The 26,060-nt window shown below is 34.5% G+C and overlaps 1 protein-coding gene and 1 long non-coding RNA gene across 2 annotated transcripts in view; one reads left to right on the forward strand and one right to left on the reverse strand.

Annotated features, from left to right (window-relative positions):
* The window catches only part of LOC140607963 (small ribosomal subunit protein uS2-like), a 77,973-nt gene extending 62,744 nt beyond the window's left edge, over nucleotides 1–15,229 (reverse strand). The window contains exon 1 of the mRNA XM_072782638.1: nucleotides 14,857–15,229. Coding sequence (XP_072638739.1) covers nucleotides 14,857–15,144 — 288 coding nt within the window. The 5' untranslated portion in view covers nucleotides 15,145–15,229. The remainder of the gene's footprint in view (nucleotides 1–14,856) is intronic.
* LOC140607964 (uncharacterized) overlaps nucleotides 15,149–26,060 on the forward strand; it is a 37,364-nt gene continuing 26,452 nt past the window's right edge. The window contains exons 1-2 of the long non-coding RNA XR_012009885.1: nucleotides 15,149–15,326; nucleotides 17,259–17,300. This is a non-coding gene — a long non-coding RNA (uncharacterized lncRNA). The remainder of the gene's footprint in view (nucleotides 15,327–17,258; nucleotides 17,301–26,060) is intronic.

Genomic DNA, 26,060 nt, shown 5'->3' on the forward strand with positions numbered 1-26,060 from the left:
CCTTAGGTGCAATGGAAAGTTGACTCTACAAGGGGGTGTGTGGTTACAAGTACACCCACAGTAGAAGTTAGGCTAGTGATTTTCTGCAACATGGTGACAGAGCTTGGAAGAGAGGGAGGTGCAGAATGAGTGTCTCTTGCGCTGTTTTGTTGAACACTAAAGCTTAATAGCTACAATGATTCAAGAACTTAAAAGAGGATCCTGTGCCTCTTTTGCCATAGTTAGAAACATGAAGAAGTCAGATATAAGACCTCAGGAAGTAATCAACAAAGAAGCATAGTAATGATGCGGAACAAGGAATGACCTTTATGAGAAACAAATCTTAGGAAATATTTATGTGAAAGAGAGAAATTTATTGGTACTACCAGAATATGTCCCCTCTGGGGATGTTGCAAATTTTATTTTTGGGATAGTAAGTAGAAATAATCTCCCTGTACCAAAAACTGATCCAGATAAAACCATATATTCTAGACAATCTCCACTCACAAGCTGACATATTCAATCTTTTTTATTTGACTTATAACTAGATATCTGTTTGTTTGTTTGTTTGTTTTTGTTTTTTGTTTTTTTTTTGTTTTTTTTTTTAGCAACCTTTGGCAGCTTTAATACTAAGCACTAAAGAAGTCTTGCCTCAGTCGAGAGAAATCACAACTTCTGTATCTACTATCTGCTGCTTTTATCAATGAGAGAGGGTGCCAAAATCCAACTACCAAAATCATTTTATCTTTTTTTTTTTTTTTTTTTTTTAAATCATTTTATCTTTGTGATAATTTAGACACTTGGGGATCATGAGTTTATATTTTGTTCTATTTTCATAGGTAAACTACAGAAGGAGAAAACAGTGTTCTTCAAATTAAAGTAGCTCTTCCATTAGCCTAGCACCACATCTAGGAATGTAGATCCAGATACACTTTCTAGAAAGTGATCTTTTATTGCAGCACAAAAGAGGGAACCTAGGATATTCATACCACTAGTATTCTGAATAGTGAGCCTATTTAGGAAAGGCATGCAGAAAAGTATCTTCAATACATATTTGGAGACATAGACCTACTATTTTAAAATATCCATGAGCTGGGAAGCTTTATTTTTTTATTTTCAATGTTAGTAAATTGATGCAGTCTTCCATATAAAACAAGACATACCACTTATTACTGACAAGTTTCGCATTTTCTTTAAAACTTTTTCTTACACAATCCTAAGCCTGTTGAAAATAGGCTGAGATTATTTTACTCACTTTTTAAAATTCAATACCTCCATAAAGTAGTGCCTAGTGTGACTTTTATCTTGAGGGGAAATGTATAAGGGAAAGTTATATATTTTTTATATTTTAGAGATATAATTTAATAAAGTTACTTCTTTCCATTAGAATGCATATATTTTTATTGACATAAGCAAAAATATATATAAAATAAAACAATAAAAGTGTTGTCACTATTAAATCATAAGGACATTATGACTAATATCATTATACTTATTATCCCTGTTTATGTAAATGTATCAAAATTTCAGGTCTCAGCACATCTCCTATTTGCAATTATTCCTCATAATTACCTTTTAATGTTTTTAATACTTCTCTGAATAGATTTTACTTCCTTGCTTCTTATGCTCCTTAACTTTGAAAATTCTTCCAATATACAATCTAGAACTCAATATTCATTATCAAAGAATTCCTAAATCATTAAGCTCTTCTCTGAACATTTCTGAGTCTCCCCCAAAGAAAATGCTACTGCTAAATTTTTATTATGTGGCAGGGTTTTCTTTTTTTCTTTCTCTCATCCCTTACACAATGGGTCCAGAATTGTGGTACACACGTTTTTTTGTTTTTGTTTTGTTTTGTTTTGTTTTGGGCCCTTCATTCGACATTTTAAAATAAATTCCATTCTTTCTCCATGCCATCAAATATTATACTATACAATCTCTCTCTTAATTGTGGTTATTTATTAACATGGATTTTATTTCCCTTCAGTTTTCAGGCTATCAGACACAATGAATAAAGCACATTCCCATCAAAACTTGGGATGCCTGGGTGGCCCAGTGATTGAGCATCTGCTTTCGGCCCAGGGCATGATCCTGGAAACCCAAGATCAAGTCTCACATCGGGCTTCCTGCATGGAGACTGCTTCTCTCTCTATTTCTCTGCCTCTCTCTCTCTCTATCTCTCATGAATAAATAAATAAAATCCTTTTAAAAAAAGAAAAAAAACATTGACTCAAAATTTCTGATTATTAAGGATAAAGAGACATTTCTAAAATATTTAAAAGAAAAAAATAGGAAAAATGATCAACAAATGAGTATCAGAATGTTACAGAAATTTTCAATAGCAAACTAGAAGCTAATAAAACTGAAACCATTACAATTTCATAGAATATGGAATGTGTGTGTGTGTGTATGTGTGTGTACACACATATAGTTAGAACTCCGTATCTGGCCAGACTATTAATCAAATGCAGACTGGATATATACACTCTCAAAAAATGTCTCCCATTTGCCATGTCATGAAACTACTAGAGGATAGTTTCAATGAAATTAATGTGATAAATCATGAAAAATGAAAATATTGAATACAGAAGTTAGAGAGTTTATGGGGGAAAAAAAGGAGAAAAAGAAGGAGATAAAGATAATTATCAAGAAGATGGTAAGGGGCACTTGGGTGGCACATTTGGTTAAGTGGCTGACTCTTGGTTTCAACTCAGGTCATGATCTCAGGGTCCTGGGTTTGAGCACCACATCAGGCTCCCAGCTCAGCATGGAGTCTGCTTACTTGGAGCCTACTTAAACTCTCTCTCCCTCTGCCTCTCCTCTGCTCATTCTCTCTCTCTCTCTCTCTCTCTCTGTAAACAAAATTGGAAGATACACTTAAGTGAGCTGTACCAGTAACAAAAAGTTCATATCAAGAGAGGTAAACACACAGGGGTAAGGTTGATTAATGACACTAGGATTTCAGTGAGATTTCAATTTCAGGTAAACTACTTTTTTAGTAAAAAATGCCCCAACAAATGCATAGGACATATTTACACAAACAAATTATTTATTTGAAGTACAAGTTTAACTATTTTTATTTTTATTTGCTAACTTTAAGTAACTTTATCTATGAAAGATAACTCTAAGAAATGAAATTTCTAGATGATTTGATATTTAAACATGTTTACATGTATTGACCTTATTTTGGAGATTTTAGAAGAAAACAATTTCAGTTACCTAATAAATTAAGCAAATGGAAAACTACATTAGTAAGTTTGGAAGTAAAAATTCACAAAGAAAAAAGGAAATGTAACTATTGAGAATTAATTGTGCCACCTATTATATATTCATAAATGTGAAAACAAATAACAATTTAATGAAGTTACTGGGAAAGGGAAGTGGGATTAAAATCTTACTCTGTCATGTCAAAATTCATGTTTTGATATTGCCAAAAACAAACATCCTTTATCAATAACAGAAAAAAATAAATGTATAAAAGAAGGAAATTATTTACATTGTATACATATGCATATGCCAGAGCAAGTAAGGGAATAACGTAGATGCTAGAGTACTCATTTTTTAACTTCTGGATACATCATCATTGGTTTCCAAAACTTCTGTGATTCACTAATACGTGTTCTGTAACTTCAGCCAGCAACTTAATTGTTAATATTTTCTGCCCTGTAAGGTAACCCATATCTTCATTCTTAAGGGACCTGAGTCTTTGTTGGTCTTGCCTATGTAAAGTAGCTATTTTTCGTTTAGGTACGCCATTTGATTTAGCATCTCAAGTATAAACACAGTGTTTCAATTTGCATTAACCAAAAATCAGACTCAGAATTCAGAATTCAAGTGAAATTATTTAGTTGTAAAATGAAATTATTAAAGAAGTAGAGGATATTGATAAGAGAAAGAATAACTATCAATAATGAGTGTAGTATTAAGCCAACTATAAGACAATGCTATTCAGGCTTAATATTTTTGGAAAGCTCTTGGAAGAAGTGCAAATATTCATTCCCATTTTATTTACTGTACTCATGGGATATGCATCATTGGTTGAGTGCTGCTCCAGGGCGTTATAATCCCTTGGCATTTCCAGCCTGCTGCCAACACCATCTAGGAAGTAAGCTTTTCTGAAATCCAAGATAAAAGGACATTCAATATCAGGGATGTAGATACTCCCTGGCGGAAACCACCTGGAGCACATACAAAGTCCAAGAGGTATGAGTTAGGTGTTGCCACTGTATGTTATACTCTGGTGTTCTCTTGGGTTTAAATTATTCTCCTTCTCATTTCTACTGAAACAGAAAATACAGATTGTATCACTGAATCCACAAACATACAGCACTGATGCTGTTACTCAGTTACAGCTGTTGTTATAGAAACTGGATATTGCTGTTGCTGCCCCATTGTAATTCTTGATTTCTCACATCATTAGATACTAATTCCAATCTATGGTGTGTATGCTTGATCAGTGAAGCCTAGATTATGTACCTCACTGTATATGGAAAGACTAAAACAGAAATATCAGGACTTTTAACATTTCTTACATGATGATAGAGAAAACCCAAATAAAAAAGTATAAACGTGAGAGGAGACATTACAACTGATGCCACAGAAAAACAAAGGCTCATAGGAGACTACTATGAACAACTACATGCCAACAAATTGGTAACTCAGAAGCAACGGGAAAATTCCTAGAAACATACAACCTACTAACACTGAATCATGATGAAACAAAAAATCTGTTCAGACCAATAATGAGTAAAGAGATTAAATCAAGACTTAAGAATCACTATTCACTCACCTCCCTGTTTCTCTTTTATTCTCCTCTCTCTCTCAGCCACAAATTATTCTTCTCATAAAACTGGAGTTTCTGAAATACAAATCTGACCAAAGACTTCCCCTTGCATCAGTGATTCAGGGACTATAAAATTCAAATACAGCCTAGAATCTCTTTAGTGTGCCACTAATGCTGCATGGAAGAACAGAGAGCCCCCAGATAGTACCATGGTCTCCAGACATTCTACTTTCTCATTCTCTTTTCTTCCTCCCTGATCATATCTACCTCAAAATAAATGTCATTTCTAAGGGAAAATTTCTGTGGCCATCTCCTATTTTATGCTCTTAAAAGTCTTACATTTTTCTAACACTATCAAATCCTAATTTTAATGTTATTTTAATTTTCTATTTATTCTCCCTGAAACATTTAAACTCCACATTTGGGGACATTTTCTCTTTTATTCAATACTTAATCTCAAGCACCAACAGGTTTCTCTTCATTTGTTGTGTTAAATATACTCCAGGAACAAGGAGAAATCTTTAAGTGGGTATTAATAAGAAATGATATGTTGCAATTTGTGTCTTAGAACTTTCTCTCACAATGATACATAGCAACAGTCAAATTCTGAGCCTGGTAGGTGTATTATGAGGCTGGTGAGGTTATCTAGGTGATATGGTAGCTCAGACCACGAAAATGACAAGAGAATTGAGAGGACTGGACAGATCCCATAAATATTTAAGTGGTAAAATGGTAACACAGAACAAAAGTTGATGCATGGACTAAAGTAAGGGAGATGGCCAGTTTGAAAAAAACTGACTTCACTGGATTGATAAAATCAGTTGGACAGTAAATGCCATTAAGTTAGGAAACAGAGAATAACCAGGTGGATAATGGGGATTTTTTTCTTTGCCCTATGATGCACAGAATTAGGCATTCTAGAAAGAGTTCTAATACCATGCTTTATTCTTTAATTCTTCAAATGTCCAGTTGTTAAAATTATATACAATAAATATGTCTCTACTAATGAAGGCAAAAAGACCTTTAGGGCATATTTTCTTTTATTTTTAATTTTTTAAACAGTAATAATATTCCCCCAAAGAAAACTACTATGTACTGAAAGCAATTCTGGGAAAGGTTATAATTTAAAGGATAACTGACTACAGTTTTGAATTTCACCTTTCCTATAGTTAAATATAATTTACAGTGGCAATAAATGCGATGTCTTGTTATCATATTCCTCATGAAGAAAGATGTTTACACACTCCAAAAACATGTCTAAAATATTCTATATTTTTGTGTTTTTACCTTTTAGTTTTGTCCATTTAAAAGTGTAAACGGAGATTCAAATAGTGACACTATGCTGCCACCTAATGGAAGATATGGGAAATTATCACCTTTATTTATTTATTTATTTATTTATTTATTTATTTATTTATAAGATTTATTTATTTATTTGAGTGACAGAGCACACAAGTGTACCAGTTGAGGGGAGGGGTAGAGGGATAGAGTCTCCAAGCAGACTCCCTGCTGAGCATGGAGTCATATATAGGGCTCTATCTCAGGGCTCATGAGATCGTGACCTGAGCCTAAACCGAGTCTGACACTTCATCTGAACCACACGGGCACCCCTGAAATTATCGGTTTTAAATAATAGTATGACAGTGATGTATACCACATCAAATCAGAACACTCACGTGACTTTCTGGGTATTTTTCTATTGAAAGAGTAGCAACAATGTACAAAGGTAGCATCAATATAGGTTAAATTTTTCTTTAGTTATAATTAAACCTTGTTTTATGCTTATCCTCTCCATAGCTCAACTCTAGTTTTATGTTGTAGAAGCATAGATATTCAGGAAATTAAAATTTGATGTTAACTAAAAACCAAGTCATAAAGTTAATAAATACTTACATTCAGTAAGACAAAAAATAATTTTTAACCCCACCTGGGGGTAGAAAGTAGAGGCAAAAGAAGTGTGTAGGAGGAAGTAAAAAAAAAAAAAAAAAAGTTAAAGGGATTCATCATGGAGAAGGAGGCTGGAGTTTGCATATAGTATATTAATCTAGTACATGATTATAGGATTCATCTAGACTTGATCACAACTCTGAGGCTTAGCAAAAGTGAATTTTGAAATGTAGGTTAAGCACTTTATCTCAGATTCTCTGTATTTAAAATGGGATGATATAATTTAGATCACAAGGCTTTTGCAAGGATTCAATTAGGTAATATCTGAAGAGTACTTTCATACATTAGTCATAGAAAGCATCAAAAGTAATATCTAGCAATAAGATTTTTTGAAGAGTAAACACATCTCACAAGTTTTATAATGCTTTAATAATATAAACACCACAATCAAATGTTTACTTCCTTGGTTGACATATATTTACACCTGAAGTCAAATAACTTTGAATATTCTGGTTAGAATAAATCACTTAAAAAATCACCTAAAATCATGTTTAATAGACACATTAAAACCTACTTGTAAGTAGAACTAACTTTTGCTTATACTACAGTAATTATGATGGTAAATATAAGCATGGTATCTATCGACTTGAGTGATGAACTCAAGTATTTTTTTTAATTTTAATAATTGCCCAACTTCTATTTCATTAGACCATGCTAAAATGACCATTTCTAATGGTTCTAATTTCTGCTAAAATTTAGAGCCTTTCTAGTGTTCCACAAAGTTTGGTCTAGATCACTGGTGGTTCATGTTAATAATATTTGCTCATGTTATACTAGGTCTCTGTTGCTGGTATAAAAAGTCACCACAAACTTAGTTGCTTAATATAATACACATTTATTACCTTACTGTTCTATAGACCAGAAATCTGAAGCAAGTCTTCCTGGGTTAAAATCAAGCTGTTTACCAGACTGCCTTCATCCTTGGAGGCTTTTGAATAAAGTCCTTTTTTTTTTTTTTTCTGTTTTGTTTTGTTTTTTTGTCTTTTCCAGCTACTTGATTCTTCACTTGTAACCTATCTTCAAGGTTGGCAACATGGCATCTCTCTGATCATTCTTTTGTGGTGACATTACCCTGTCTCTCTCATCTTTCTGTCTCATCCACATCTATGAACCCTCGTGATTTCATAAGGTACATCCACATAATCTCCTTAAGTTAATCACATCTGCAAAGTCTCTTGTACTATGTAAGGTAATATATTCACAAATATATTAGGACATGGACTTATTTCGGGACATTATTCTATCATATCTGTCAGTGGGTTCAAGTGGTTTGGACATTTTGTTCTTTAAACAATGTTTTGTTTTGACATATATTTCACAATTTTGAAATGTTGAGTCATTATCATTTTTATAGGAATCATATAGTCTTAATCATTACTTCTAAAATTAATTTTAATTTAAAAATGTGAGAAATTTATTTCTATTTCTTGATCCAAGACAAAGCTGCAAGTATACACCAAGCAAAAACATCATTTTGAATGTTAAGCTACACAAATGGCAATTTAGGATGCAAATACAAATGTGTGCAATAACATGGCTTAAAGATGGAATGAAACAAAGTCTGCCTTGAGTTCTGTGAGGAGAGTATGTCAGTCAATAGAATTTACACATGAAGAAAAATATATATCATGTCAAGTATGCCTTTTTATCTTGAAAATTATTCTATACCACTATACTCTTTTAAAGATCAGATTATATTAGAAACTTCATTATTTTTCTATGAAATTCAATATTATTTTCAAGAATTATAAAACAGTAACCTATATGACAAATATAAAAATTAAAATTAAATTCAACCAGAGTTTGATGTTATGCCACATAGTATGTATCAAACATTTGCTTGACTGTGTATGGGTTAATAGTTTTTACTTGAGACAACAGTAAAAAGGAAGTCTATATTGATTTGCATAGACATCAGTGTTATAAGGCCCTCTTAGTACAGTGTTCTCTCACTAAGTATATTCAAGACCACTACATCAGAATCCTCTGAAATTACTAAATAAAAGCTGACTCAGAATCTGTGCATACCCCAAGGTTCTAAAAATCTGCAGTTTGAGAAACATTATCCTACATCACATATCAGAATATGTAATATGCTAAACATTACATATAACACATGGGATAGTAGGAGGATATTAGGGATGAAGTGTGAATTGTCATTAAAATCAAGATGGCTGCTAAAAATTGTAAGAATTTGTTCTCCAGTGGAAAGTTCTTAGAAATGTTTTTTTCTAATTTTTTTATCATTTACCCAACTTCTTTTAAATAGTAGAATGAACGGTTGAGTGTAACTGAATGAATAGATAGGTTATCAGTATAACTTAAAGTATGAAAAATGAGATAAAATTTAAAAATTAGAAATCTTCCTTGAACAACCTGAAGATAACTTCTGTGCATAATATTAACATTAGTTTATTTTCAGATAATGCACTGATTATGAATTTTTCTAATAGCAGAGTAAGGGAAACATTCAATGTCATTACAATCCTGTTCACAGAAAATAAAGAGAATACCTCTATAGATCTTAAGATGTTTAAATAATTATAAAGAAATATTATAAAGAGCTTTATGCTAACAAATAAGACAAATTAGATGAAATCAACAATTCCTAGAAAGACAGAAAACGGGCAGCCTGGGTGGCTCAGCAGTTTAGCACTGCCTTCAGCACAGGGCATGATCCTGGAGACCAGGGATCAAGTCCCACATCAGGCTCTCTCGCATAGAGCCTGCTTCTCCCTCTGCCTGTGTCTCTGCCTCTCTCTCTGTGTCTCTCATGAATAAATAAATAAAATCTTAAAAAAAAAGAAAGACAGAAATTACCAAAATCAAATTAAGAACTGATCAACCTTGTAAATAGACTATTTACAAATAACAAAATTGAATTAATTAAAAATACTCCCACAAAATAAACTCAGATAATTCTATCCAACAAGACAGAACAGATAGCCTAATCCTACACTAACTTTCTAACTCTTTTTATTACCTTAACATGGATGCAAGACAAAGATTAAAAAAAATGAAAAACAAGAATATCCATCATGAACATACACACAAAAATTATTTAAAATATTAACAAAGTGAATCTGGCAATATATAGAAACTTTTATACACCATGACCAAGTGGGGTTTATCTAAGGCAAGTTTGGTAGGTTAAAATCCAGAAATCAATGAACATAAATAACATTATTTCCGTATTGGGAATAAGACTATGATGCCTCTTTCTACAATTTCTATTCAACACAGCATAGCACTGGAGGGGTCTAGCCAGTCAAATAAGATAAGAAAAAAAAAATACAAATAATACAGAAAAGAATGAATAAAACTTTCTTCGCTTGGTAAAACTACAAACAAGAGACAACAACAATAAATTCTGAGCAGCTGGAAGTGTAGCTTTTCATGATTCCATTTTCTATTCTCTTGACATAGTAATCATACTTCTCATTTTTTTTTTATTAATGGTTGTCTGAGAGTTTGCTATATACTTTACAACTAATGCAAATCTACCTTCAATAGCACTGTACCACTTTGTGTGTAGTGCACAAACCTTGTAACGGGGACGCCTGGGTGGCTCAGTGGTTGAGCATTTGCCTTTGGCTCAGGGTGAGATCCTGGAGTCCTGGGATCAAGTCCCACATCAGACTTCCTGCATGAAGCCTGCTTCTCCCTCTGCCTATGTCTCTGTCCCTCTCTCTGTGTCTTACATGAATGAATAAATAAAATCTTTTTTTAGAAAAAAAAAGCCTTAGGGGATCCCTGGGTGGCTCAGCAGTTTGGCGCCTGCCTTTGGCCCAGGGCGTGGTCCTGGAGTCCCGGGATTGGGTCCCAGGTTGGTTCCCGGCATGGAGCCTGCTTCTCCCTCCTCCTGTGTCTCTGCCTCTCTCTCTCTGTCTCTCATAAATAAATAAATAAATAAATAAGTTTAAAAAAAAGGAAAGAAAAAAAGCCTTATAACAGAAGATTGCAAATTCTCCCATCTCTCACATACATTACTGTCATTTACTTTATTTATCTATATGCTATAACCACCTAATACATTGTTACTATTATTATTTTGCACAAAATCTCAGCTGTTGGATGAATTAAAAAGGAGAAAATATTTTATTTTACCTGTAATTATTCCCTCTATAGTACTTCTGTTTTCTTTACATATACCCACATTTCTGAACTATTATCATATTTTCCTTTTCAATGAAGAGCTTCTTTTAAAATTTCCTTCAAGACAGGTCTACTGGCAAAAAAATTCTTCAATTTTTATTTCTGTTAATATTTGTTCATTCTTAAAGGATAATTTCACTAGATACAGAATTTTAGGTTGGCCTTTTGTTTTTTTTTTTTTTCTTTTAACATCTATAATATTTCACTCTACTTTTATCTTCCTTCAATAGTGAGTGATTATTAGACCATGCCACTTATTATAAGGTTGAGTTGCTAACAAAATAGAAGGATAAATATGTTCATAGGGGTTTTAATCTCAATGAATATTGAAGATATGCTTATCTAAAATTAATAAAAACTTCAGAATATATTTTTAAATAAAAACAATATTGAGTTATTCATGACAATTGTAGTTTTAAGGAAAGAGAACAAAACATTCAATGTTTAAAATAAATGAAAATATTTTCTATTCAATATTAAATAAAAACACTACAAGCCCTCTGGAGAGATACTTAGATTTGACTGTTTAACATAACCTACTTTTAACCAACTATTATTATTTCAATCATCTTTCTATTCAATTTGTGAAATGAAGGCTTTGCTCTTGAATGGGTAATCTGCATTCTATTAAAAAATTGAAAGCAATGCCCATGGCTTAGTTATTCTTCACTGAAACGAACTCTTTTTTGGGACTCCATGCTTATCGTATAGCTAAAATGCACATTTCAGGAAATTAATTTCAGGCTTGAAAGACAAGAGGCACACATATATCCACTATAGTTACTACATAAAAAAATAATGTAACTTTGATTTCTAAAGTACTAAATGTCATGTTCTGGAACTCTTTTGAGATAATGTAAGTTAGAGCCTAATTTTCAATATAGTCTATATGGAAATAATAAGTACAAAATAACAGATCCAATATGTGTGTTTGATGTAATTAGAATACTAATAGGAAATGCTTCAGTGAACAAAAGTCAAGAGTCCACATCAAATTTAAACTCAAGCACTGTGAACAATGAAGGTTTTTGAAATGCTTTATAATAAAAAAGAACTATTTTCTTACCCAAATTCTTTTACATCTGAAGTAGTTAAGTCACATAAGTGAAGGTGATTTGACAGCAACCTTCCCCCCCCAACCCCCCCGCATCAACTGTGCTATGTGAATAGGTAATGGTTTGTGAAGAGCTGTATGTTTTGGTGAAATTTTGACTTTATGAAAAGCAGGATATTAAGTTTGAACTCTCAAGAGCCATAGTGTTCTTCTCTGCAAAATGAACATGATACTTAGCCAGATATCAATATACAGGTAAATGTTTTGAACATAAATGATATGTGTGATGAAACAATCCATTTATGTACTAAATGGATGATGTTAAGTTCCAAATCTTGCAATTAAGTGAAATACTTGTAAACAACTTCACACACAAAAAAAAAAAAAAAAAAGAGAGAGAGAGAGAAAATTCTTACAATATGCTTTCATTCAGTAGGCTTTAAAAATTATTAGGATTAGGTCAAATAGCGTATTTATCTCAGTCAAGAATTCTTCAACAACAGAGTTTTATAAATGAATTATCTTAAAGGATAATGATTGCTTCAATAATGTAAGAGAACAACAAAGTTTAATATAAATTAAAACAATAATTCTTTGATTTGTTTTCTACTGTACTCAATTCACTAATAAAAAATAAAGTTTCAAAAAATGAAGATGAGTATATTTAATATCAAAGATATGCAAGCACAGGTTTTCTTAACTCTAAAATCCACGTGTGTATATTCTGTTTTGTTTTTTTTTTTTTTTTTTTTTTTTTTTTAAAGATTTTATTTATTTATTCATGATAGTCACAGAGAGAGAGAGAGGCAGAGACACAGGCAGAGGGAGAAGCAGGCTCCATGCACCGGGAGCCCGATGTGGGATTCAATCCCGGGTCTCCAGGATCGCGCCCTGGGCCAAAGGCAGGCGCCAAACCGCTGCGCCACCCAGGGATCCCGTATATTCTGTTTTGATTTCCAGGAAACAATCCCAGTCTTCACTATTCTTCTTTCTTTAACATTTTTGGTGTTCTTGCCACATCTTGGAAGTTTACTTAATTACTCTAGGACTTAAGAGTAGCTAGTTCTGTTTCCCTTTTCAGGATAGTACCGAATTTCATGTATGTTTGGATTTTCTCATAAGTGCACTTCAGGATATATGAGGTTTTTTGGAGAAAATTTCAAACTAGCAGTCTTCCTTATCTCTTCATCTCCATGGTCCCTTGTGGAAACTTAAAACAACAATTTCTAATATAATCTATTAGATTGATATTATTTTTTAAAAACTGTAAGAAGTATGAAAAATGTGCAAACTTCAACTTCTTGGGATCAGCAAGGTATTTGAACTCAAACAACATTACTTTGCAGATGACTTGCTACTTGACTGACTAATTTCTAAGTGATACGTTTCTAGTTTAGAACTAATAAGATAACTACCTTTATGCATCAAATACTCTCATCTTTGATCTTATACCCTTGGAAATTATGAAAAAGCAAAGTGGTCTAAAATAATTTGATTTGTAGACAAGAGATTGGTAAGCAAAGAAGTTATGAGCTTTTGGGGAATCTTTTAATTAGTAAGGACAGGATGTGACACTAAAGAGTAATTGTAGTTCTAGGACAACATAAGTTCACACTCTGAACAAAATTTTTATTATTCCTGCAACCTGTAGAGTAATTATTACTTTTCCAAGCAGATATTATTCTAAGAGATCCAAAGGAATACAAAAATGAAATCTGTTTTTCAGATGTCTTTTTATTAGCCAGCATAATACTTTAACAAATTAACCAACACCTAAAATATTGAAGGGGTGCCTGGCTAACTTAGTAGAGCATGCAACTCTTAATCTCAGGGTTGTAAATTCAAGCCCCATATTGGGTGTAGACATTACTTAAAAAAATAAAATCTTTTAAAAAGTAAAACAAAATCCTAGAGGAAAAAAAATCCAGCTTTGATAAATTACCCATTTTTTAAAAAGAGCAAGAGGGAGAGACCAAGAGGGTGACATGGAAGGCTCCTGAACTTCCCTTCTGCCAAGAACAAACTAAATATACAGCTCCACAGGAAACAATTCCCTCTGAGAGAAATCCAGGCTCTAGATGAATGACTCCTTCATGTTAGGCAAGTGAGAAAATACCCATGTGGCAACAGGTAGAAAAGGTTTACCATAAACCCCACTCAGACACAGTGCCATAAAATCGGTAGGGGAGCCCCAATTCCCAGTTTCCTCCTGGAGAACAGAGGATTTAAACTGCCTATCAAGGGGCAGCCCAGTGGCTCAGCGGTTTGGCACCACCATCAGCCAAGGGTGTGATCCTGGCGACCTGGGATCGAGTCCCATGTCAGGCTCCCTGCATGGAGCCTGCTTCTCCCTCTGCCTGTGTGTCTCTGGTTCTCTCTCTCTCTCTCATGAGGAAATAAATAAAATCTTTAAATAAATAAATAAAATCATTTAAAAAAAATAAAAATAAAAAATAAACTGCATATCTAGTGCCCCAACTTTTAGGACTCTCATTTGAGGAATGCCACCCCAAAACACCATACTGTGAAAGCCCACGTGGCTGGCATTGTCTCACAGCACTATACCTAACAAACAAACAGCTCTGGGTTTTTTTTGTTTTTGTTTTTGTTGTTTTGTTTAGAAACTACTTATTTTCTATCAATCTTATTTCCATCTTCTGTTTGAAAATATGTGGACGTGGGTACCTGTGCGGCTCAGTTGGTTAAGCATCTGACTCTTGATTTTGCCTTAGGTCATGAGCTCAGGGTCCTGGGATGGGGCCTCTCCTCCCCACTCAGCTGGAAAATCTGCTTGAGATTCTCTGTCCCTCTCTCTGCCCCTCCCCCATTCACACGTGCACGCTCTCTCTCAAATAAGCAAACTAATTAATTAATAAATATATTTAAAAGCAAATCTGTGGAAGAGTAGCTTAAAGCCACGCTCAGTGGCGGTTCTTACCCACTCTGGCCAGATGGGTGGGGCTGCCGACGGCTCCCTCCCCAGGGGGCGATATACTCCGGTCCTCTGTAGGGAACCATGAAGAGGCACAGGGGGCACCTGTGCACTTTTGGAGGTGTCTGCGACCTCGGGGTCAGTCGCAATAAATCCAGACGCTGTAGCATTCCATTCACCCTGAAATTCCTCTTTCCTCACAGCCCTTTTAGCTGGGTCTCGCTTTTCCTTTTCAATCTCCTCAGAATTTCTGGGGAAGGAAACACCACGTGTCACCTCCCCGCGGGTGCTCATGGGAAAAAGTGATGCGCATGTGCACGACTTCCCAGGCGGCCACCGCGGGCCCCTGAGCGAGCTCCATTGTTGCCCCGGGAGGCTCCCTCCAAGTAATGCAGGGGAAGAGTCTGTGTAACACAGAGCGGTGACACGCAGGGCAACGTAAGATGCTCCTCGAGAAGACAGTGGTCAGCCCTTAGGTAAGGAACCACCGGAAGCCACGGTTCACAGGAGGCTGCGCGGGTCTGAGGAGTGACATACCCGGAAGTGATACTAGTGGCTCAAGGCTGGTGCTACTGAAGTGGGTGTCGGCTGCAAGGATTTTGAGGACATCCTTCTCCATTTATTTGTGGGAAATTAAGGACTCCAGACATTGTGAAAGTTTCTCTTTAAGTTAGGATGGGAACCCACAACAGCTACATATAGACCCTGTGTGTATCTACTGCACGTTGCTGCTTTGTGGTCACCACAAGGCTTATGTAAAACTTAAATGCTGGAAGCCTTGGCATTTAATAAAGCCTTCTAGAAGAATTCTGGCAGTTCAGGAGGAGGCAAAAGCCTATTTTCGGAACTTCTATTGTCTGTCATAATTATTAAAATATTCTCTGGTTTTTATATTGTAGGCCGTTCCCAAACTCTGAGGTATCACAATATGCATGTGATGAGGGCATTGTTATTATCTTTGCTATAGAAAATAATATTCCGAGGGTAATGATAAGTTGAAGGTGATAGAATTAAACTAGCAAGAACAAGAAACTAGCAAGCACAAGACCCAAGTTTCCCAATTTTTAATTTGGTATGTTTTGTACTAATAAAACCTACCTAATGTTAAACAAATACAATAGCAATATGTGCTGTAAGATATAAAAACCTACCCAAGAAGTATATGTGTGTGCACACATGTGTTTATTAATAGTTTCTTGAGTCCCTGAACTCCAGGACATGGATTTTTAAAAATATTTAAAATATTTTTTTTAAATCTCAATTGATTTTTTTTAAAACAACTGAATTACCCCTATACTTTATGAAACTAATGCACACAGTAACCAAAAATATTACTTTTCATTTTCTGGGGTACTTTTTTATTCTAGTAAAGTAATATCATTATACATAATTTTTATACTGAAATATTAAGAAAAAGTAAAAAAATGCTGTTTGGAAATAAACTTTTCTTGACCAATAAACTTTCTTATATTCAAAATAGCTGAAGTGAACCCCCTAAGTTGAATTAAGATAAAATGAGTATGTTTTGTTTCCTGTATCCCAATATTGAAATGTTTATGAAAAGATATACAATAAAAAATATTTGAATCAGGAAAACATGGGTCTAGTCATTATTCTTATACTATTGTTTAACACTAACTTGACCCTTGTTGCACTCTTTTGCCAGCCATGTTAAAATCTTCTTGTTTTATAATGTTATTTACATAGCAAAAGCTATGAGCTAATTTAATAAAGGATCATTTTAATACTATTTCACTTATATTGAAACTTTATTTAGACTTATATTCTCACAGTTCTGTTTTATGTTATATTTCATACTCTATAAAATTTCCATGCATCCCTACTCTTGTTTCCAAATGGAACTGGGAATGGAAAAGCTATATTTGAAAATAAATGAAACTGTCACATCCCTAGCATAGCCAAAGTAGTAATTGTTTTTATTCTACCAAGAATAGTTTGCTGTAGTATTTCCAACTCAATTATTTTTACAACAAGGAATTTGAGTGACTTTCAGATAAATTGTAAATGTGGTCAAACTTCTATTGCTCTTCTATTTGCATCCTTCCACAAATATTTCTCTTTTACTAAATATTAAAATTTTTCAAGCATTTTTTTAAATGTTTGAATTTTTACTTGATAAATAAAATACTTCTTTGAATTATTTACACTAAAGTAATAATACAATAATTTCGAATCTCTGGAAACAAAGAAGTAAAAAGATTACATGTTTGCTTTAAAGATTGTCCAGATGAGAAAAGTAAGAAGCAAAACTTAGTACAAAAAAAAAAAAAAGATACTTTACTAGGCACTGAAAAATATTTGATAAGCTCAATTCTTCATTTATGAATGTTCAATAATTTAGAATTTTTTTACTTTGCATTTTTAATTGTTTGATTCCTCTAAATTAGGACAAGTTTATAACATCGGGATATCCCTGAAATAATACACCAGTGAGTATTCAAGGTTATTATAATATACACAAATATTAATAAAAATAACATGATGTCCAATACTACATCATATATAATACTGGCTTAAAAAAGATTTGTCATTAAGCTTTGCTCTGTTAAATAATTGGTGGGGTGGCATGAGTTGTCCCTGCTTTCATCCAGGTTCTAGCATTAACTATAAGGCTCTTTCTTTCTTGCCATCCTTCATACAGTAAGATAGCACAGTTGAAGTAAGACCCAGGGAGCTTGTTATATTGCTGCAGAGACTTCTACTTTCCTACTTCCACTTAAATGTTCTGCATAAGAGTCACTCTCATAAAGGATACTATAAAGAGGAATGTTATGCACATGAACATGACCACCATGACTAACTAATATAACAAAGAGAGCTAGACGCATAATGCCCTACATTCAGGTTATCTGAGTTCTCACAGACAACTCAATCTTCCCAAATTCTTTAACATCTAGACACTCAAAATGACCAGCACTTTGATCTCTCTGCCTTCACATAATAAAATTGGTTGCTCCCTGATTGCAATCACCTACTCTCTTCTGTATTTCTGCTCATCCAGTGAAGATTTTGGTGCACATCCAGTTATACATTTCATCATTTATTATAATTCAACATAAATATATCATCTATTCTCCATACTTTCTTAACATCCTCTCCTCTAATGAACTTTTCTTCCACCTTACCTCAGGCATTCTAATAGCTACACCTGAATTTTTAATTAGCAATATTAGAACCACTGCCTGAATCTCAATTTCACTTAACCCCCTAACTGCCACATTCTACCTTTATAATTTAATAATTCAAATATCTTGATTCTGAAATTGGAATAGACTTTTCCATGACCTTCAAACACTTGACCTTTTCATTTTTCATCAACCTCTCACATCCTCACTTCTCTACTTATAGATCTTAGAACCAATTGTCCACATGTCTAATTATCCCCTTCCATATATCCTCAAGTTTGTTCTCTCTCCCTTGATTAAACTCTTGAAACTGGACTACAGCCACACTTGAATTATACATTTCTCTCTTTCAATGCAGCATGTGAATATAGATGGGGACACACACACACAGACGTATACACAACTTGTATTAATCAACATAACCCTCAAGTAGGCACTCCTATACTTATCCTATTAATTCATTTTTCCTACTTTCCTATGAAATTAATTCCCAGAATCATCTTCTCAGCCCTGAATTAGTTGACAATTTTGCTTCTTACACTACTGAGCTATTCAGGTAATCAAGAAATTTCCCACATCTACCTAGTGCCAAATTTATCAACCTTGTTTATTCTATCCTTTCCTCTGTTCCACTAGATGAATTATAAATGGTCCCATCCAAGGCCAGTCTCCATGTCTGCATTTGAATCCCATTAGCACACCTATACAAAAAAATTATCATTTGCAAGTTTCCCTTTCTTCCTAAATAGCAATTCACATCAATACTGGGAAGCACTGTAATATGTTTCACACAAAACTGATGAACAAACAATACTCTTAACCCAACATCTTCCTCCAATTACCACTATACTCTTATCTATGCTTCAGTGTTGTAATAAATCATCAAAAAAGAATATTCTACACGCATTGTCTTGTTTTCCTTTTTCTTCTATTGAAATCTCTTGAGTCCAGGCCAGTCAAATCCTTGACCCTATCAAATAGTAAAAAGAAGCCCAGTGATCTCCACTATGCCAATCTAATAACAATTTTCACTCTACAGTTCTTTTAATTATTAGCTGCATTTGACATAGATTGGCTTTCTGGAATAACCACTTTCTTTTTGATGCCATGCTATTTCAATGATCATTTTTTTTTTTTTTTTTTTTTTATTCATGATAGTCACAGAGAGAGAGAGAGAGGCAGAGACACAGGCAGAGGGAGAAGCAGGCTCCATGCACCGGGAGCCCGATGTGGGATTCGATCCCGGGTCTCCAGGATCGCGCCCTGGGCCAAAGGCAGGCGCCAAACCGCTGCACCACCCAGGGATCCCTTCAATGATCATTTAAATATTTTATATAAGTTCCTTTATGCCTCCCCCCAAAAATGAATTCTTCAGTAACCCAAAATGATTAAGCCTTCTTTTTGTATATTTTGTATTCCTATTGGTTTTAATAGAATTTATTTTTTAGAGTAGACAAAATTAAGAAGTTATGGTGATTTCCCATATATCCCCTGCCCTCACATGCATAGTCTTCTCTGTTATCAACATCCCCTACCAGAACTACATTTGTTATAATTGACAAATCTACATTAACATGTGATTATCACTTCAAATCAACTCTTATTACACAGGTTATGGACGTGGATATGGAGATACATTTTTATGCCTTCTTCATTACAATATCATACAGAGTATTTCACTGCCATAAAAATTTTCTGCACCCCAGCTAATCACCTCTTATCCCTACTCAATACCTGGCAATCACTGATCTTGTTTTTGTCTCTATTGTCACATAGTTGGAATCATATAGTATGCAGCCTTTTCACATTGGCTTCTCCCACTTCCTAATTTTCTCCGTATCATTTCATGACTAGATAGCTCATTTCTTTTTAGTTCCGGGTAATATTCCATTGTCTGGATATACCATAGTTTAATCACCTAGTGAGGAACATCTTGATGTTTTTATGTGAGCCTAAGTTTTTAATTCCTTTGGGTGAATATCAAGAGATCAATAGATGGATCTTATGGTAGGAATATGTTTAATTTTGTAAGAGACCTCCAAAATGTTTTCCAAAGTGGCTGTACCATTTTGCATTCTCACTAGCAAGGCACAAGAATTCTTGTTGCTCTACATCTTTTCCAACATATGATGATGTCACTGTTTTGGATTTTGGCCATTCAAATAGGTATATTGTGGTACCTCATGGTTATTTTAATTTATATTTCTCTACTAGAATATGATGTGGAGTATATTTTCATATACTTATTTGCTATCTGTATATCTTCTTTGGTAAGTGTCTGTTAAGGTGTTTGACCCATTTTTTAATCAGGTCGTTTTCTTTTTGTTGTGTTTTATGAGTTCAGTGTATATTTTGAATAACAATGCTTTATCAGATTTGTCCCCTACAGATATTTTCTCCAGTTTGTAGCTTGTCTCCTTTTTTTCTAAGATTTTATTTATTTATTCATGAGACACAGAAAGAGAGACAGAGATATAGGCAGAGGGAGAAGCAAGCTCCCACAGGGATCCCCAAGATGCAGGATCCCGGGATCATGACCTGAGCCAAAGGCAGATGCTCAATCACTGAGCCACCCAGGTGCCCCTGTAGCTTGTCTTCTAATTCTCTTGAAGTTTTTTTCTGCAGACCAGAGGTTTTAATTTTAGTAAAGTCCAGCTTATCAAAGTCCTGGATCGTGTCTTTAATGTTGTATAACCAATGTCATCTAGGTTTTCTCCTTGTTATCTTCTAGGACTTTTATAGTTTTATGTTTTTCATTTAGGTCTGTGATCCATTTGGAGTTAATTTTGTGAAGGGTGTAAAGTCTGTGTCTAATTTCTCTCTCTCTTTTTTTTTCTTTTGCACATAAATGTCTAGTTGTTTCAATGACATTTATTAAAAAGACAATCTTGGGGATCCCTGGGTGGCTCAGCGGTTTAGCCCCTGCCTTGGGCCCAGGGCGTGATCCTGGAGTCCCGGGATCGAGTCCCACGTCGGGCTCCCTGCATGGAGCCTGCATCTCCCTCTGCCTGTGTGTCTGCCTCTTTCGCTCTCCCTGTGTCTCTCATGAATGAATAAATAAAATCTTTAAAAAAAAAAAAAAAAAGACAATCTTTGTTCCACTGTATGTTCTTTTGTCAAAGATCAGTTGGCCATATTTTTGTGGACGTATTTCTGGGTTCTCTTTAATGTTCTATCGATCTATTTGTCTATTCTCTTGCCAGTACCACATGGTCTTAATTACTATATCATTATACTGTGTCCTGAAGTTGGGCATTGTCAGTCCTCCAACTTTGTTCTTCGATATTGTGCTATATAGTCTGGGTCTTTTGTGTCTCCATGTAAACTTTAGAATCATTTTTTTTTAAATATCCTCAAAGTAACTTGCTGAGATTTTGATTGGGATTGCATTGAATTTATAGATCAAGTTAGGAAGTACTGACATATTGACAATATTAAATCTTTCCATTTATGAATGTGGAATATCTTTCCATTTATATAGTTCTTTGATTTCTTTTATTAAAGTTCTATAGTTTTGCTCATATAGGTTCTGGCCAAATTTTTTTAGATTTATACCTAAGTACTTTGGGTTTTTTGGCTGCTAATATACAAAGTACTGTGCTTTTAATTTCAAATTCCACCTGCTAACTGCTAACATATAGGAAAGCAATTAACTTTCTATATTAACTTTGTATCCTGAAATTTTGGTGTAATCAATTAGTTCCAGGAGATTTTTTTGTAGATTCTTTGGATTTTGCATCATGTTATCTAGAAACAAATACCACTGAATTTCTTCCTTCCAAATTCTTCCTTTCATTTCTTACTACATTAGCTAGGACTTCTAGGTCGATGTTGAAAAACAGTGGTAAGAGAGGACATCCTTGCCTTGTTCCTGCTTTTAGTGGGAAGCTTAAAGTTTCTTACCATTATATTTGATGTTAGCTGAAGGTTTTTTTGCAGGTATTATTTATCAAGTTGAGGAAAGTGTTTACTGAGAGTTTTTATCATGAATAGATGTTGGATTGTGTTAAGTGCTTTTTTTACACTATTGACAAAGAGATGTCTAACACATAACGGATTCTGTTCAGTCATAAAATTAACTCAAGAGATGTTTCTTTCAACAACAACAACAAAAAATGTGATGGTCATCACTCAATCTTCTGATGCATTAGCTATACCAAAAGACTTCTTTAGCTTCAGATGAATAATTGTATATATAAATTGAGTTAGTTGAGTTGGTGCATTGATGTTACCTTCCTGAAATATATGCTCTCTCAGAGAAATGCAGCAAATGCCATAACTCTGAAGCTTGTGCACTAGTGTCTATTCAACCCTAAAGGAAATGACAGCAATCTGGAGAATTTCTTACGTAAGAGGATGAGTGCGAAAACCCAAAGAGCTTTAACCCAGGAGTCTCTGGCCTGTTTGACTGGAGGGACTTAAATTAAATGTAATAATGTTAAATGAGGCTGCTCACTTTGGAGAGACGGGGGAGAAAAGCTTACTTAAGTCAGTTATTTTCTAGGAGTAGATCCTGAGGGTGGGGATTCTGGTTCAGATATTATTTGGGGAATGCTTTCAGGAGAAGGGTAATTGAGAAATCAGGAAAGCCTAGAAGAAAGACAGTTGAGCAAGAATGTATTTTCAAGTGTAGAAACAGAAGTTCTGGAGCATAATTTTTTAAATATTTATTTATTTATTTATTTATTTATTTATTTATTTATTCATAAGAGGCAGAGAAATAGGCAGAGGGAGAAGCAGGCTTCCTATGAGGAGCCCAATGTGGGACTCGATCCCAGGATCCCAGGATCACGACCTGAGCCAAAGGCAGACTCTTAACCACTAAAACAACGAGGTGTCCCTCTGGAGCACAAATTTTAACACTTTTCCCACTTTGAGGCAAGAGAATGCCCTTTGATATCCTCTTGTCAATCAGGCATTAGGGGAGGTTGAGTAAGAAAGCTCCAATTTGGCCATGCTGCATTCTGTTTTTCCTCTTTTTTTTTTTTTTTAATATTTTATTTATTTGAAAGAGAGAGAGCAAGAGAGAATAGGAACAGAGGGGGAGAAGGGCAGAGGGAGAAGAAGCACACTTCCCACTGAGCAGGGAGCCTGACCAGGGGCTCTGTCTCAGGATTCTGAGATCATAACCTGAGCCAAAGGCAGACACTTTACCTACAGAGCCACCCAGGTATCCCAGCCATGCTGCACTCTTAGGGAAACCCAAGTTGGTATTAGGCAACATTAACAGAGCTGGTGGAGGGAAACAACCCTAGCATCTATCTCCTCTTAGAGCTGACACTTATGTAGCTCATGTGTCAGTTTCCCTACAAAGAGATGCTTTTCTAGCAGCTTTTTCATTTTGATATGTCTCCCCACACACACACATACAAAATATTTTCCTTAGCAGTCACTACACCTCAGTAAGAGTGAGCTTAACCAAATTAAATCCAACAGGTTCAGACACCTCCATTAGAAGATAAATATTTGAGTATCCCTCAATTCATATAAGATAGAGATCGCATTTTAGGAAGAGAGACTTAAAAAGTTTCATTTCTGCTGTCACTGCCTATGACATGGAATTAGTACCTCTAAATTTTGCAAAGAAGTGGTAACCAAGGTGTATACCCAGTCACCAAAACCCTAAGTTGTTTTTCCTTAGTGGTTTCTGTGTGATTGAATTATTTGAAATAATCCTGAATACAAAATTTTAAAGCTATTTTTGTCATAGTTTACCTATATAGAAGAAAATAGGGTTTTTAAAAAATTATTTGATTGTTTCCTTTAAATATGAAATATTCTACCTTATATTGTGCCATAATTAAGTTAAAATAAGAAATAACATGAAAATACCACTACTGTGTTTAGATTTTTCCAATATTGTGCATATGGATGGCAAAAAAGGAAACTGAACTCTCAATGTTTTCAATAAGAACACAAACCTTATGAGGCTTCAGTTTGTGAAACTATTGTTATTCAGATTCTTGCTCTCATTGTACTTTATGCATACAATAATTAGCCTTTTATGCTACATGATATATAAATTTTGTAGTGCTCATTTTTCCCCAAAAACAAAGGGATTGAACCATTCTTTTTTATATACTCACCCTTAAAAATACTAAAGCCTTTTCCCTTTCCTATTCAATCATTTCACAGTTTTCCCCTTTAGTTAATTCAAGAAAGTTGTCAGCCACATTGTCATTTTTGGAGAGAATATGTATTATTATTTTATTTATTGTTATTGTTATTATTTTAATATGCATGCCTTTTTGATCTTTTATTCCATTTGTGCTTCTGATGAAGTTTTGGAATTATAGGCGAGGTCTGGAGCTGACGACTAAGAAAGAATTCTTGAGACGTCTTTGGTGCAAAATGGTGGTTTTATTAAAGCACGAGGATGAGACCTGTGGGCAGGAAGAGCTGCTGCCCCAGGCCTGTGAGAGGTGGCTGATTATATACCTGGGAGTTGGGAGGGATTTGAGGATAGCAAACTCTCTAAGGGATTTTGGACGGAAGGTTTCCAGGACCTTGAGGGGGCTGGCTATTGTTGGGAAGAGGTCACTCATTACTGTCTAATAAAACCTGGGTCATGAGACCCATCAGATGTGTATTGGTAGGCCATGTGCTGGGAGGATGATTGCCAACACATATCTTAGGGGTTTAGAGAAAAAGGGAAACTTCTAAAGGAATTTTTATATGTTAAAGTAGACTTACAGGATCCTGGGGGTCGGGCTAAGATTGCCTTTTGCCCTTAGCAAAGTGTGAACATCGAGGCAGTTGAGTCCAGAGAGGAATGTCCCTCTGCCTGTTTCTTTTTTTTTTTTTTTTTTTTTTTTTATTTATGATAGTCATACAGAGAGAGAGAGAGAGGCAGAGACACAGGCAGAGGGAGAAGCAGGCTCCATGCACTGGGAGCCTGATGTGGGATTCGATCCCGGGTCTCCAGGATCACGCCCTGGGCCAAAGGCAGGCGCCAAACCACTGCGCCACCCAGGGATCCCTCTCTGCCTGTTTCAAGGACTTGTCAATGTGCTGCCCTATGCTCAGCTAGTCCTCTGTTCCCCCATCACTTCTGTAATTTAATTATAATGATAAATTCTTAAGACTCATTGTACTTCCTGAATCTGAAAATACATGTTTTCACTTTATCTAGAATATGCTTAGCATTACAGTTTAAAGACTTTTTACTCATTCTCTTGATGGAAATTTTATTAGATCTTACATGTTTCATAACTTTTCTTTATACTGTCAATTTCTTAATGTTTCTGTGATATTTCTGTGGTATTTAACCAATTCTCTATACCTGATTTGCTATTTAGTCCACCATTGCACATTTAATTTCAACTTGTTTTTTTTTTTCAAATCCATGTTATCTATTCATTCTTTTTTTTTTTTTTTTTTTTTTACAGAGGCTCTTTTTTAGTTTATATTCTATTTTTAAATTAACTTAAATATTTTTAAAATACATATTTTATTTCTTGGGTGTCTAAATTCTTTCATTTTATTTAATTTTACATGTATGGTATACATTTTTTCCCAAATTTTTATTTAAATTCCAGTTAGTTAACATTCAGTGTGATATTACTTTCAGATGTAGAATTTAGTGATTCATCACTTATGTACAACACCTGGTGCTCATAACAAGTGTCCTCCCTGATATGTATTACCTATGTATGTATTTATCATGCTGACAGATGGATTCTTATATCATGAGATGCTTAACATTTTACATAAGAGCATTTGTGATGGTTTCTGCCAGATAGATCAACTGTATCACTAGCATACAACCTCTGGGTTAATTGCTCAGTTATAGGATTCGGAATAGATATCCCTGCTCAAAGACATGATTTCTTGTTTTGTTTTGTTTTGTTTTTTCCCATGGAATCAACACAGACAAGCAAGTTTCCTTTCCCCAGACTACTCTTTAATTGAGGGAAATATTCTTTATAATTATTTATCATAATTCCCATCCTTCTTACAAAATTTCAGATCATAGATTGTTCCAAGGCTTTATCTCCTGCCTGGCATCCCACCCCTGCCATGCATCACATTATAGGTATTCAATACAAGTGGTTTTTGTTGTTG

The sequence above is a fragment of the Canis lupus genome, chromosome 17, assembly GCF_048164855.1.
Source record: "Canis lupus baileyi chromosome 17, mCanLup2.hap1, whole genome shotgun sequence".
NCBI lineage: Eukaryota > Metazoa > Chordata > Mammalia > Carnivora > Canidae > Canis > Canis lupus.